The sequence below is a fragment of the Chelonoidis abingdonii genome, chromosome 19, assembly GCF_003597395.2.
Source record: "Chelonoidis abingdonii isolate Lonesome George chromosome 19, CheloAbing_2.0, whole genome shotgun sequence".
NCBI classification, from domain to species: domain Eukaryota; kingdom Metazoa; phylum Chordata; order Testudines; family Testudinidae; genus Chelonoidis; species Chelonoidis abingdonii.
Window position 1 is genome coordinate 16,043,766 of NC_133787.1, and position 15,742 is coordinate 16,059,507.

At 40.7% G+C, this 15,742-nt stretch overlaps 1 protein-coding gene and 1 long non-coding RNA gene across 3 annotated transcripts in view; one reads left to right on the forward strand and one right to left on the reverse strand.

Annotated features, from left to right (window-relative positions):
* Positions 1-14,741, forward strand: part of LOC116826975 (uncharacterized) — a 35,918-nt gene extending 21,177 nt beyond the window's left edge. For both annotated transcript variants that reach the window (XR_012657247.1, XR_004374187.2), the window contains 3 exons: positions 10,425-10,520; positions 10,915-11,009; positions 14,659-14,741. This is a non-coding gene — a long non-coding RNA (uncharacterized LOC116826975). The remainder of the gene's footprint in view (positions 1-10,424; positions 10,521-10,914; positions 11,010-14,658) is intronic.
* The window catches only part of TENT4B (terminal nucleotidyltransferase 4B), a 52,888-nt gene continuing 49,505 nt past the window's right edge, over positions 12,360-15,742 (reverse strand). The window contains exon 12 of the mRNA XM_032784066.2: positions 12,360-15,003. Coding sequence (XP_032639957.1) covers positions 14,824-15,003 — 180 coding nt within the window. The 3' untranslated portion in view covers positions 12,360-14,823. The remainder of the gene's footprint in view (positions 15,004-15,742) is intronic.

The following is a 15,742-nucleotide window of genomic DNA, read 5'->3' on the forward strand; positions in this document are numbered from 1 at the left end:
GCATTTTAGCCACTGTGGGGGCACAAAGTAGGTGTGACCTGATTTAGGCATCTGTAATCTATTGTGAGACGCCACGAACCATCTGGTTTCTTGACAGGCCAAATAGGTGAATTTGCCATGGAAGCACATTTACATAGTACTCCCTGTGTCAGCAAAGACTTGATAGTCTTTTCTATGTATGGATTTACTTGTTCTGAGTAAGGATACTGTCTTTGGGCTGAAATTTCTCCTCCTTCTACAACAATAGTGACTGCCATGCATCCACAATCATGTTTGTGTTTAGCAAAGGCATCTGCATGCTTGTGAATTAACATCTGTAACTCAGGTTGGTCTGCATGCTTAGCCACTATTTTGTTCAAATCATACCCCTCAGGTTCGGAGTCCTCCACTGGAGATACCATGCCATACTCAGGTATGACTACTGGAGAGTCATCCTTTGCCTGTTCTACTGAAAGACACAATAATTGGTTACACAAATCAAGAACACACTCCTGTTTGTATAAGAAATCAGTTCCCAATAGACAATTCTTTGGGTCTGCTAATTTCATCAATGCAAAGGTATGGTCCTTTCTTAGGTGACCTATTTGTACTTCAAAGGGTATAGAAAGTGTGGTAACAACCTGATTACTTGCAAAAGTTGCAAGTGTTTTGGTACACTATTGGAGCAGCAATTAGTATTCTCCATGTCGAGGATCTAGGATCCTCGACATGGAGAATACTAATTGCTGCTCCAGTATCTATAACAAGATTCCTGTTGAGGCCCTCTATCACTGCAGATATTGTGGGTCTCCCACTTGTATCCCTGCCTAAAGGGGTTATGACTACACTCGGGGTTGTCTGTAGTTATGCAGCATATGCAGACAAATAGTCTAGGGGTTCTTCCTCTATCTCCTCAGAGGCAGCCAATTCTGGAGGAGTGGCTGTCCACTGGGGAAAAGGGGATGGATCAACGGAGGCCACTGGACAGTTCAAGGTTGCTGGGCCTTGGCCTTCCATCATCAGCTCATTCACACGGGCGTGGAGTTCTCGGATATCCCGTCGTTGAGCTTCAAGCTCTGCTGCACTGTCCTAAACATTCTTACAACTGAGTCCTCAGTTTTATGCAGAGGCGATGATTTGGGTCTCTGCAGACGTGAATTGTTCTGTGCAGCATCTGAAAAGAAAGGAACATGGTCCCGGGCCCTTACATAGGATCCAAACGCATAACCCTGTCAAGGGGCCTGGCCACTCGAAGGTCCAGGGTTATTACGTGGGTTAGGGTCATTTTGCCAACGTTGATACCTAGGGAATTTTGGAGCTGCTCGTCCTAACCCTGGTTGAGGTCGAGGTCCCTCGATCCTCACCGTGGGATTAGTTTGTGGTTCCCAAAGTATTGCAACAGGGGCTCCACGCTGACCTAATTTATAGCCTCCCTGTGCATATGCCTTAGCCAATAAGGCTAATGCTCTCTTTAAAGAAATCTCATCAGTTATATGCATATTAACCATTTCCCTTAATTGGGGAAGAGAGTTATTAACCAGCAAACTGATGTATGGCAGTTCATCTGTTTCCTCTTTTATGTGAGTCTGCCAGGCTGCACTTCACATCAGTTTCATCTGCTGTTGAGTTTCATTAGTTTTCTGCTTTAAAGTTAGACAGAATTGCTATTCCAGCTTGCCCTGGGTGCTGGTTATGTTCCAATAGGGCTACTGTTTCATTAAAAGTTCTCTCTCCTATCCTATACTCAAGTGGCAAAGTACTCCACAATGCTTGATTCACTGATTTTAACCCAATCTTCCCTTGGTAAGCCAAACATTTTTGCTGTCTCTTGCACACGTTGTGCATGCATTGCAACTGAAGAATCTTCCATCATTCCTACTTGCTTAGCTACTAGGTCTAAGGTCTTAATATCTGTAACAACTGCTACAGGACAATCAGAATTAGAACCTGAAGCTCCTTCTTCTGGATCAGGATCTAGGCTTTCATCTGAGCTTGAATCTACAATTTCTATTTCTTGATTCCTTCTACCTAGAGTCACATTTTCCTGATCTGGACCGTCAAAACTTTCCCCTGGAGATAATCCTGGATATGTAGGATAATTTTCCATAAAACGTATGTGTCTTACATTCAGAGTGTCTCCACATTGACGCAGAACATCCCTTAGTCCGCTAAAGTTTGGTGTAGTAGGGCGTTCTACCGGTACACCAGGTGATACCAGCATATACCACAGGGGTGTAGGGGACCCACGAAATTCTTGGTATTGTGTGTCAAGTTTAGAATGTCCTCCCAAAGGGACTGGTCCTTGGTATTGTGTGTCAAGTTTAGAATGTCCACCCAAAGGAGCTGGATCTTCTACTTTATATGGTGCTAATGTAATATTGGGTGGAGGAGCAGGAATTCTATTCCCTGGTTGTTGTAGCTCTCTCAGTTGTAATTTAGAGATTACTACATCACATGCACTAGCTATGCGTGTTACCTGTGATACGGCATCTTCCAATCCCTGAACAACGACCGATTCTAAAGGCACTGCTTCTTCACTATCAGAAGCTGGCACTAACAAAGAAGAGGATTTTTCCTCCCCCTTTGCTTCACTTATTTCCTCGTTTGTGTCACTAACCGCCTTTTCTATGACACTTGTCTCCACCTCCTGGGGTGCCACCTCAGGAATTCCTCCTTTTTCCTGCAGATTGTTAGTAACTTCTGCACTGTTAACTTCCTCTTCTGACTCCTCTCCTGGCTCTTCAGATTTAAATCTCCAACTCTGCTTCTAAAGGTGCTGCGTCAGCCTGAGCTAATTCTTTTGTTTTACGTCTAGTTACTGGCCCAGTAGATTTTTCTACCTCAGTCGGTTCCACCATACCAACAGAGATGGGAATCGATTCTTTATCTTCCTCTACTATATTTTCTCCCCTTTCTAGTTCTTTAATCTTTTCCAACATCCGATCATGGTCTACTCTATAGGCCACCAGCATTTGCTGAACTTCCCTGAGTAACTCCATCTTTTTATCCAATTTTTTTCCCAATTAACGACAAGCCACAAGCAGGCATTCAACAGCTATTCCCTTTACCACTTTAGCCCTTTTCTTTTTCTGCTCCGTTTCTTCCTCGAATACATTGCTCACAAAACCCCATGGGTTTCTCTACTCAGAAATCATTTCACTATTTCTCAGCTATTCTAAACCTCCTCCATGTTTCTGAATATATTTCCTGGCAAAGTTTTCTAAAGCCAGACTACTGGCAACTCCAACAGACTCTACTCCTGCCCTTTCTTCACTTTTAACACTCTTAATATGAGATAGAGAATTCATCTCGATCTTCTTCTAGTATATTCACTACAATAAATACTCTGTTGGTTTACTCTGACATGGAAGGCATCCCTTCACAGAAACAACAGGAAATTAACACCCCTATAACTGGTTTCACACTTTATATCTTAGAAGTCCCAAGTAATAGAGGGATGGGGGCGATTTCCTTCTCTTCTCTCGATGGCTTATAGCAAATCGAGAGGTCTTTCCCCTCTGTCGGGACCTGCAAAATATCCTGAGGCAGATGGATCAGAGGTGCAGTCTAGGAGAGTCAAGGGGACTGAGAAGGTATCTTTGAACTGTTTTAAGTTCTGACTGATTGCGGCCTTTCTGGCAGTGATTAATACCTTGCTTTGTCAACTCCTCTGCCACCACTAGTGTGGGACATCGGATCCAATGCAACTGCTAATATCTTATCGGTACCATTCATTATAACTTCAACCTTACAAACCTCTTCAGTGCGCGTATCACGTTAAACAACATTAAATCAATCAAAAACTTTTAAGAATTTAATCTTGCAAAATAAGGTAAGTCAAAACTAAGTTAAACCACAATACAAAATGGAAATACTGGGCTTGCTGCCAAGCCGCAGCCACAGGATGTTATGCTCACTCTGTTTTTCTTGAGAGAAACAGAGATCACAAATCACTGAAATTTAACCATTGTTACGTTTCAAGGGAAAATTCTCTTAAGAGTCCAGGAATGCCTGGAATCCCTGAAAATTCCTGTCACACACTACTCGAACCTCCTGGCTGGCTCGCCAGCCTGTAGCCTGATTTGGAGTGGGTTAATAGGGTTGGTGTAATTTATCTACTTAAATTTAATTTTATTTGATTATTTTTAATTAGTAATATTAATTAATATCCAATAATTATTATGGGTTTGGCTCACCAATATATTTGATCAGAAGATAAAGTTCGCCCTGAATCAGGCTTCACAGAGTTTATAAAAGAAACTTCGGGGTATATGACAGGAGCTTACACTGAGACAGATATAGTCATAAAGACCTTTTTATTAAAATCAATGAAACAATAAGTAAATGTTAAAACAGTTCAAGATTACAAAGTTACAAAATAAATAAATGAAATTAAAAAAGTCTGCCCTTTCCAACTCCTACTCCTTTAACACACCCTACTCCTTTAACAGTCTGGATGAACAGTACTCACTGGCTTCTCAGCTCTGGAGAGAAAGGCCTTTACAAAGCATCAGTACTCAGCACCCACTTGCCACAAGCAAGGCTGACATGCCTTATAAGAAGCATGAAGTCCACAAAGTGGCAGCCTTACCCAGCTTTTCTGCGGAATCCTTTTCTCAGGTTGTGATGCGGGCATGGCCCTAGTACTTGCCTTTCCATAACTGTTGTTCTTCAAGATGTGTTGCACACGTCCATTCCACTGTAGGTTACTCCCAAGCAGTTGCATAGGAGGTGGGATTGGAGTTCATGGACATGCTGACTGCAAAACAGCTCGACCGAATCTGGCATTGTCCCTAGACTGTTGAGAACATATGGACAGATGATCAACTTGCTGCTCTGAACAGGGATCTGTGCTAGGAATGCCGCTGATGATGCTTGCACTCTCGTGAAGTGGGCAGTCAGGACGGCTGGTGGCGGAACACCCACCTACTTGTAACGTGCGAATGCACAATGTGATCCAAGACTAAATTCTCTGAGCTGAGATGGGGAGACCTTTTATCTTGTCAGCTACCGCTATGAACAATTGGATGGTTTTACAGAATGGCTTGGTCCTTTCTATATAGGACGTTAGAGCATGTCCAATGAATAAAGCTGCTGTTTTTCCCTATTTGCATGTGGTTTCAGGTAGAAAACAAGTGGAAAAAGATTTCCTGATTGCTATGAAAGTGGGAAACCACCTTCTGAAGGAAGCTACGGTGAGGACGTAGCTGCATCTTATCCTTAAGGATGACTACGGAGGTTCTGACATGAGGGCATGGATTTCCGAGACCCTTCTAGCTGAAGTAATGGACACTAAGAAAGCCATCTTCCATGAAAGTATAAGGGGCACATTGCCAACGGCTCAAATGGGGGGACCCATAAGTTTCAATAAGACCAGGTTTAGGTGCCAGGGAAGGACAGGCTCTTACACTTGGAAGTATAATCTTTCTAGGCCCTTGAGGAAACGGATAGACACTTCATGAAAAAAAACCTGACTGGTTGTCCAGCTAAGGGTGGAAAGCCAATATTGCTGCAAGGCGAACCTTGATCGAGGAGACAGCTATACCTTGCTGTTTCAATGTAGTAAGTACTCGAGGATGTCCTGCAGTGAGAAGACTTCGCACTGGGAAGCTGAGAGAGAGAGAACTGCTTCCACTTTGCGAGGTAAGTAGCCCTGATGGAGAGCTTCCTGTTCCCTAACAGGACCTGATGAACCTGCTCTGAGCAAACCAGCTCTCCAGGATTTAGCCATAGAGCTTCCAGCTTGTCAGGTGAAGGGATCTGAGGTTCGGATGGAGTAGCTGACCATGGTCCTGAGAGAGATTACCTCAAGAGCAGACGTTTGTCGCTTGAGCATGCCCGTTTACAACCCAAAATTCAAAATCTGCCTGAAAAATTCTAAGATGGAGGTGATTGGAGTTGTAGTAGAGGGAGATTTTCTGTCAGAGCACAATCAAATTCTCCCTCACCCCATCCCAGGCTTTTGGGAAGTGACTTGATGCAGTGCTGGAGGCTGTATCACCAAAGACCACAGAAGTCATGCTGAGGCAATGAGTACTTTAACTGTCTGAGTTTATAAAGAAAAATCTTTTAAAAGGACTCATGATTTCAGGCTCTTTGCCAATCCTATAGAGAACGTATTTATGGCAGGAGTTTCCAGCTCCTTGAATCTGTTGCAGAACTTGGGAAATGAGCAGATTAATTGCTCAGGGTCCCTCAGTATGTGGTTCTTTGGCAAGCCAATTTGCCTAGGTATAGAGTGCCCCTGCTAGTCTGAACAGCTTTGATGGCAGTTGATAAAGAAAAGTTGCCAATGGTTAAGACGACTGGCTTCTAGCCTGAGGGTCTTTCTGCTGATCGTGCTCTACTAGAGAATGTACGCTACCACAGACATCAGTTCAAATTAAAACGGATTTGGTTTAAATCTAATGCTGAAATGCTAACCAGCACAGTTAGCAGCTCAAAGCCCCTTTTTGCTGATGTTCCAATTTTGAGCCTCTTGGATCCACAAACATTGGGTTGAGCTGCTTAGGTACAATGGGATACAGAGTAAAGAAAGCTATTTGGATTTTAAATCCTAGCCAATTCACTCTCAGTGTTTGCCTAGGTCTATATTTAAAAACCATCAAAGCACCAGAACTTTAAACTTATAAACTATGAATTAGAACCATTGAAAAATAACTTGCATAGAAACACAGTAAAAAACTCCCAATGTTTATGTCATTGATAACTGGAAAATATTCTTGAGATACGCTATTTACAATTCTGTGGAAGCACTATTTGGCTACAAAATGAAGCTTACAGACCAAACAAAAGGTCTGTGCACTATTAGTGCCCAGTGATGTGGCTTCAAGAAATTATGTGTCTCTAATCTTTTAGAAATTATGTTGCATTCTTAATTAAGAAGTCTGCTTTCCCTATTGCTTAATGTCTCTGTAGTTACAACGAAACAGGAGTTTTTCCAAGATATTTTAGAGCTGTCATATTTCAAAGGATTCTGCACTTGATAGACTGAGAGAATCAACACTAATAAAATAAAGGTAAGTACATAAAATATGATAATCCGCAATTGGATCTAACAGATGAGGAAAGGGAGCTGCAGTATAACACTCACACCAGTATTTAAAAAATTGACATGCATTATATCCTTAACACAAAGATGAAGAGGGAAAACTTAGACAGCATGCCATGGCCTTAGGAGAGGGGCTTCTATAAGAGCTTTTCATGTGCTATTCACCATTGTCTGAAGATCTCGGATCACTTGCCATGATCCTAAATAGCCTTGTAAAGGAATTCACTCACTGCAAGAGCATCTCCTCATGGCCAGGTGTGGCATAGAAGCTGCCTTCCACTCAGGTTCCCCCTGGTGACAGTCATGCCTTCACTGCGATGGTCTCTCTTCAGTAACTTGGGTCACCAGCCAGGTCACAATTTAGCCCACCTCTTCTGTGGGAACAGAACACCCACACAAAAACAGTCCAATGTCCTCACCAGAGGATCTTTGACCCCAATTCTAGGCCTCTGTTCCTCAGACCCTTGCCTCGGGACTTTCTAGTGTCCTTGTCCCTTTTTCCAGACTTATGCCACCTTGCCAGTGGCAAGTAGGAGAACCCAGGCCCTCCAACTGCCATGGGTTCCACCCAAGGGACCTTGTAACCAGCAACCAATGTTGGTGCAGTCCCACTCCCCACTGCAGTCTCCCTGGGCTCCTTCCTACCCAGACTTTCTCAGGCTGTCTTCTCTGCAGATTCCCTAGGCTGACGCTTCTTTCAGGGTTAGAATCCCTGAACTTATTTGTCCTCTCCTTCCCTTGGGCTTCGTCCTCCCCACCTCTCTGTTGTCAAAAAGTGACTGCAGACACTCTCCTTGCAGCTCCTTTCTGCTACACACTTACTTTTTATAATAACTGGCTTGCTCCTACCCAGATGGGTTTCATGCCCCAGGTAAGCATGGCTCTCCCTTCAGGTGCAGCCAGGTAACACAACTGGCCTCACAGGTCCACATTAACCTATTCAGGGCCTGAGTGGGGTGTAGACCTCATCATTGGCCTGTATTCTAAATTTATGCTGGAAGTTGCCCAGAGTAATCTTTAATGAGTCAGTGCTGCATAACGTACACCTTCTCAGGCATCCTGTAATGTAAACCACATATGTAGCACTGGGAATAGCATTCATAACCTTTGGCTCCCAAAGTGCAGGCCCATGCCACGTAACGTAGCTTCTTTAGGTTGTGACACACAAGACTTTCCGTCCAATATGCAGCGTTTAAAAGCTTTGACAGCAGGATTGAAAAATAAAACTTGTGCCTTACCTGATAATTTTCTCCAAGTCTTCAGCTCCGCCCGAGATGTGACAGATGTATCCAATCTCCCCTCCACGTAGTTTGGGGAGAACAACCAGACAAATTTGGGGCTCAGCCATGCTTCTTTAGATCCTTTCTTGAATTCATCCAGAGCTATAACGTTAAATAAATAAATGTTGGTGTTCATGATTTCACAGAGCAGAGCATTTGAAGATCTATCCAGCTATTCCATCAGCAATGCAAGTTGAACAGAAAATATGCACATGGGCCAAACCTGCACATTAGAAAAAAAAAAAATCATTAAGTAATGCAAATCTCTGTCTAGCGTATGCCTGGCAGACATTCCTCCTTTGTGATTTAAAGCAGTAGCTACACAGATGGAGGGAATTCTGCAGGCTGAACACTTCCTGAGGTGCTGCTTAGGTCTCTTCACCTAATCGTGTCTCTTAGCAGCCATTTGGGAGCCTGCCTAACATATCCACAGAGGTTTCTCAGAAATGCAACACCCAGATCCCATACCAAAAGATCATTTAGAAAACTTAATGCCATTCGCTCCTCTTAAGAATAAATTACAATACTTGGACTTTGAAATACAGAAGATTTAGACCTGCCCACTCGCTGCTGAGGGAAGCGGAAGGATCTAGCAATGGTCTGAAATGACCCAAGATTAAATGGTTGGCATGCTTCTGCCTCTCAATCTGACTAGACACAGAGTAACCACAGTGGGGCTGGCAGACATGAGTAAGCTGTAGGAGTGGCAAGTGATGTACTAATAAGAGATGATGTGACTAAAATGGAAAAGCAGAAAATACAGCAGTCTATGGAAAAACAAAGTATAGCAAAGAACGTCAATCAAAGATTTTACATAGTACTGTACAGATAGCACAGAGCAGAGTGGAAGGGCAATGCAGAATTATCAGTTAAAGACCTTTGGCTCTGGAGTTAGTTATTCACTTTTATGCAGAAGAGTCAATCTACTGAGACTCAAGCTGGAGTCAAAACACTGTATTTATGTAATGTCAATCTTAAATTACTGGGTATTTTTTATTTTCAGTTTATCACTGGAATGTGGCTGAATAACTTCTGATCACATAGTTGTATGATCTGTTTTAGGGTCATAAGGAATGCCCCACATACACATGGGAAGAGTCCATTTTTAAAATATCAGATGTAGCAAAGAACTTGAAACATGGATATTTTCTAAAGTCATTTGTTTTTCTACAAATTACCTCCCAGAAGGTTTAGCAAAAAGAGGTGTTAGAAAAAAAATCATTAAAATAAGAAGCAAGCCTTGTAAATCCTCAGGAGCCTGCATAGAATGTGAAGTTCAGGAAGACACAGATCTTGCACCACTGTTCCAGAGGTGGAGAGCCTGGCCTTCTCGGGTACAGCTGGGGAATGACTGGCAGATACTGCACCTGGAAGCAATGTGGGCTTCTCCCAAGCAGTAGACGCAGCATTGATGTTCATAGCGGACAGAGAAGGAACATGGGCAGCAGGCACAGATTTTAAAGCCTGGGGTCTTCAGCATAGTCCGCATGGGTGTGTGGGGGGGGTACTGGGGGGAAAAAACAAAAAAACCACTACCTACCTTACTCAGTAAAACTACTATAAAAAAAGCTTCACACACTATAAAAATTGCAAAATTCTAAAACTAGGTACAATAATTTTTAAAAGGTGAGTCACAAACTAGGACACTGAAAGTTCTGATCCAAACCATGCGGTGGTGAGACGGAACTGGAGACGCAGGCAGTCCACCCCATCCTTATCACCTCAGATGAAACCATGAGGTGATCCAGGGTGCATGCGCAGACCACTGGGTGCTACTTTCAAATTCTCCAGGTCAGGATGCATTGTGCACAATTGTAAAACCCTCAGTGGAACACAACAGGGACCATCACTCAAAGAAATTTTGTTCACTGGCTGGTTAACTTGTTTCATTATAAGGTAAGAACTCTCCATGGAAAAGAATCAGGCTTTTTTGTATAACACTACAAGAATGGTACGAGAACAAAAACAGTTTACATAAGTTCTATCCTTGTAAAAATACTCAAACTTTTTTAAAAATGATCAGTAAGGAAGGTAAACTTAAAGGAACAATAGTCTGACATCCTATGAAAGAATATTTTAAAAATGTTTCTTATTTTTTCTTCTAAATACTTTAGATGTTCTTGGTAGCTGAAGCAGCAAGAAAACAGAGCTTCGTTATTCTGGATTTTGAAAAGTTCATAAAAGAACAGACATTGAAGTATCTTCAAAAAGTATGTATCTACCTACCTAGTGGCTGATTTTCCCCTCTTTTTGTATTTAAAATTGTAGGATCATGCATTGGTACAGTACATTGATCTGTTTCAGGAAAAAAGTCTGAAGTTCTCAGTTGCCCTGGTCCCAATCAAAATTAAAAACTCTGATACAAGAACCATCTCTGGACTTGTACTGTATCCTTCTACAACACATAGCACAGAGAGCTCCAATCCTGAATAGGGCCTCTTTTCTGCTACTGAAATACAAGGCTAAGGTGATGGAACTGTGGCACAAGTGCCAACTTCCAACTCTGATGAACCAGATTCATCTGACCAAGGAAGTGCAGCTCCTGTTGGTGCTGGGGTCCGGAGAGGATGTCATTGGTGAAATCACTACTGGTTTGTCTTTCAGCAACACTGTACAAGGTACTAGAGTGCCCAGAGATGCCCATGGTACCAGGTGCTGAACTTCAGTAGTCTGCAAATCCTCATGAATGACCATCCAAAGTAGGTTAAAACAATTCTTGATTCACCAGCAATGCTGGTACCGAAACTTGGCAGATTGCGTGCCATGGGATATGGCCTCAGGTGTTGAATGCATTGGGACAGTCTCTTGCTGTTGCTGAGCCAAATGGTATCACCTTAGAGGTTGATTTCAACAAGGCAGATACAAGGGCCAGAGTCAGCTACCCTGTCTGAGGTGCTATCTGTCAGTGTCGAATGCACTCTACCCTCCTTTCCAGCATGTTTGCTGGACTTCAGTGCTGGGGATCCCAATGTTCTGGATACTGTGTTCTTCAATGCTGTCTTCCGGTGCCTCTTTGGTACTGGAAAAGATTATGATGTCGAGCCTCTGCCAAGACTGGAGGAGTGTTCCTACTCAAAGCAAACATGCTCAGTGCATGCCCCAGACAAGGAGGCTCTGAGGATGGCATAGGGTTGCCTCCATCAGAAAGTGTTTCAGCATGATCTCCCTATCCTTTTTAATTCTTGGTTTAAAGTTCCTGCAGATTTAGCACCAATCCCAGATCTGAGTTTCTCCTATGCACGCAGAGTCTGTTATTAACCAGCACTGGCTTCTTGCCTCCATTGTAAGGCTTGAAGTCTGGAGTCTGAGGCATGCCCTGGCACCTGTACCCAAAGAGTGGGAAGTGAAGAGTACACAAAGTACTCCAGTAAAAGCAGCAGAGAGTCCTGTGGCACCTTATAGACTAACAGACGTATTGGAGCATGAGCTTTCATGGGTGAATACCCACTTCGTTGGATGCATATACCAGTAAAAGAAAACCTAATATTAAAAATATCTTCATACTCAACTATCAACTAGTAACACTAAGAACAAGGTAAAACTTGCAGCAGTAAAGGTAGAATGCTCCAACAGTAGTCCTGGGCAGTAAACATGAACTAAAGGGGGTTGGCTTTGCCCTTTAAACAATCACACACAAACATGAGGCAGCAGAGGTTGCGTGTGCCACAGTCAGGTACTGCAGACAGAAACGTCTCTGATGCTAGTGCACTGGGCATACACACGCCTGAAGTGGAATGGACATATACAATCACTCAAAGAAGAAGCAGTCATTCAAAGAAGTCTTACAAAGTAGTAGTACATCAGGAAAAATGAATGAGGAAAAAAAAATCATACTATGAACAGGAGCTTTTAAATACCCTGTTCTAGCTACAATATTGCAGAAGAAAAAAGTGTGAATGTCAAGAATGCTGATAAACTAGAGTATTTAGATTAAACATTTATTTTTTCATATAGTCACAAAATCTTCACAAAAGTACTGAAACTCAAAAAGGAACTAGACTTGAATCAAATACAGAGATGAAATATACAAGACAAATGAGCAGGCAAACTAAAAGGTCTTGAAAGTATTTTACTTCAGATTGAAAAATGAACAGTTCAACTGTTCTGTTTAAATAAAGATTTGCAAGATATACAGTATTTTATGAATACAATGCTGGTCATCTGAGGCAATGTAAAATACACCTCAATTTTTCCTTCATGCTTCTTTTCTCTTTTAGAAAGATACTGTTTACCAAAAAGAAACTTGCAGTCCTGGAAAAGCTATTTTCCATTAAATTTATGAAAACCATAAATTGAGGCAATCCTAAAATTCCCAACGGAATCAAGATTATCTTCCCGCTACCACCACCTTAAAATTATCACATGCTTATTGGAACACTAATATCTGAACCGTAAGAGTTCATCTGCTTTCAACAATGAGGGTGATTCTTTTTAAAAACACTTCAGTGTGGTAAATGCAATACAGATCTTTGCAAGTATTAAGTGTTTGGAACAGTTTTGCTAATAGCAGCTAACAATACTGGATTAATATAATTTATAAATAATTGTTCCCTAAGCGGTGAACATAAATCTACACATTCACAATAATCTAAAACAAAATAAATACTGTGATTATGCATAATGTGGTACAACGTGTACTAGTTTCTATGAACAAAAGCGCAACATCTTTAATAAAAAATTATCTGATCAGAATAAAAATGTGAATCTAAAATTTAAAACATTGTCAAATTAACATCACTTTTTAAGCTCTTAATGTTTGTATGAGTAAATGTTATGAATTTCCATCTTTTGGAATATATATTTTCCTTGTTGAAGTAAAACACCAATATGTTGTTGAAAATGTTTATTTCAGTGATGACATTAGTTTGGGTCTTGTTTTAGCATTATTTTATTTAAAAAAAAGTCATTGCACTGATCACTGCCCATCAAAGGTCAGGGTGGTCTGCAATGTTTTGTATATGTATATAAAAAAAGTAGTTCTAAAAGCCAACAGTACTTTTTATAAAAACATCATCTCCAAGACAGCTGCATTAAATGCATGCAGGTATGCTGAACACAAACTCTTTCCTCTTTGAAGAAAAAAAGTGTTAAAGTAAATGCTACTTAACATTCTATCATTAAAGTGCCCCCAACTTATTTTCCAAAGTATACATGTGAATGTAATCATACATTTAATTTGCTTTCATGGCATTACATTTATTGCAACCAAAATTTAAAGTGTAACTGTACTAAACAGCGTTAAAACTTTTGACTAAAGGTAACAAATTCAATGAAGTAGCACTAGGAGGCTATGAAAGGTTTGGGTCTTTAAGGCAATACAAACTATATTTCTATTATTTGAAGACTAATTTTTATTAGTGTCAATATAAAAATGCATAAAAGGGGAATGAGAAAAATATTTTAATAGGAAAATTTACTTATAGCTTTAACAGTTATTCTCTCCCCCATGAGTTTAGCAAAAATGTATTTAAACAAAGACAAAAAAATGACTTTGAGGGGAAAAAAGGCACAAACAAAAAGGCGTGGGATTGGAGCAGCCCAAGAATGCAAACGTTTGTAACAAATGGAGTTGACTTTTACTGCAACAAAAGGACAAAAATCCTAAAGTGGCTTTTCTTCTTTAAAAATGGGAGACTGCTGGTGGGGTGGTAGGAAGAGGATGACAGACAAACTGAAAACCCCCCACTGCCTAAGACGATGAAACTCTAGAAAATAAGGTGAAGGTTATTTGTCAGAGTTGACCAGAAGGTCAGTGTTTACACAAAAGGACAGGTACACATTATACAAATGAGACTTCATTTGCTACCATAAACCTTTTTCTTTCTAGACGAATAACTTCTGAAGATCATAAATGTTCTATTAAATCATCTCAGCGTGAAGGAAAAGCAATTCTGAGCAATATAACTAGTAGTGTCTTTATATAGATGTTAAGATGACAATTCAGATTATTTTCCAAACTAATCCTGAGAAAAATTCTGTTTACAATTTAAACAGTAAATGTTATGTAAAAAGTATTAACAAATCCACTGTTACAAATGTCAATTTTCCTATATGGTCATCTATATATACACACACAATAAAATGGTATATGCAAAAATAATAAAAAATCATGCACAAATTACTTTTTCATCTTTAAAGGCTGGATTTCCCTCAAAATACGATTTTTCACCTTTTTTTCCTTTTTTTGTGTTTTGTTTGTAATCTGCCAAACACACTGAATACTACCTCTACAGTTCAGCATGAGCTGATGGGAGATAAATTTATTTTACATTCAAGATTTTATATGCTAAATGACCCTGTTTGTAGCATATGACATCAAATGATCAGCTTTTTTTCCTCTTTTTGCAGTGATCAATCTTCATGATCCATTCCGTGGCGAGCTGGGAAAAAAAATGCAGTTGCTAATCAATGTCTGAACAGTCTGAAGCTCCACAAGAGATCCAAGGAGTCACTGTCAAACTATCCTGTAGCATGAGATCATTGCACACAGAAGAACAGTCATAAAATAGGCAACTATCTACAAAGGTCAGAAAGGGGCACGTCTCTCTTGTGTTTCCTCTTTTTGACAGTGAAACACTGATGTGATTTGCTGCCTTGATGCTGTTTGTTTGTCACAGAGGTACCGTGGTTTGAGTTTGTTGGACCCGAGAAGCCTTTGCTGGAAGAAGAGCGAAATAACCTTGCTGATCCATGCTGTAAAAGAAAAAGGACATGGTAAATCAACATTAGAGTAAATAGAATATGGCTGTTACAACACTTGTATTACCGGTTAAAAAACGAAAACACTACAACTTCAAGAGGCAGTGCATTTGAAAAGAACTTGACATGAAAGGAAGAAGCATGTCTGCGCTTAGCCGCAGCACAAGTAGTTCTCTTTCACTTCAGCAACCTCAGAAGAGACACAAACAAGATCCTGGGCTCCGCCCTTAAATAGTACAATTAAAGGAGACACAGGATTACATAACTTAATTCAAGGTACAAAGTAAAGTATTAGTTCTGTATTTTAAAAAGGATAAGACTGGTTTTACTTGTGTGCTATATGCAAGCCAGAATGGTAATAGTTGCACTAAACCTTACTAAAACAGATTCAGAGTCAAGAAAAAGGGAGAAATGAGGAACACCCAATGGTATTTCTTGCACAAGGAGAGGGCAACATTCACCCACATCACAATGCACAGAAAGTGCTTTATAGTGCACCCTTTGAGATACACAGGGCCTAGTTTGCAAAGTGTCTAATTACTATTCGCTGGAAATCTTTAACAGATGTCTGTAAAAATATTTATATCTAAATAAGTAGAAAAATAGTTCTGAAACGCCACCATTCAGGAATAAAGTTCCAGACTATTTTTAATATTTAATCTGTTCTAACTATATTCCTGTAAAAAATGACACGTCACCATAAACTGAAGTTGTACAAATCGAACACTGCTTT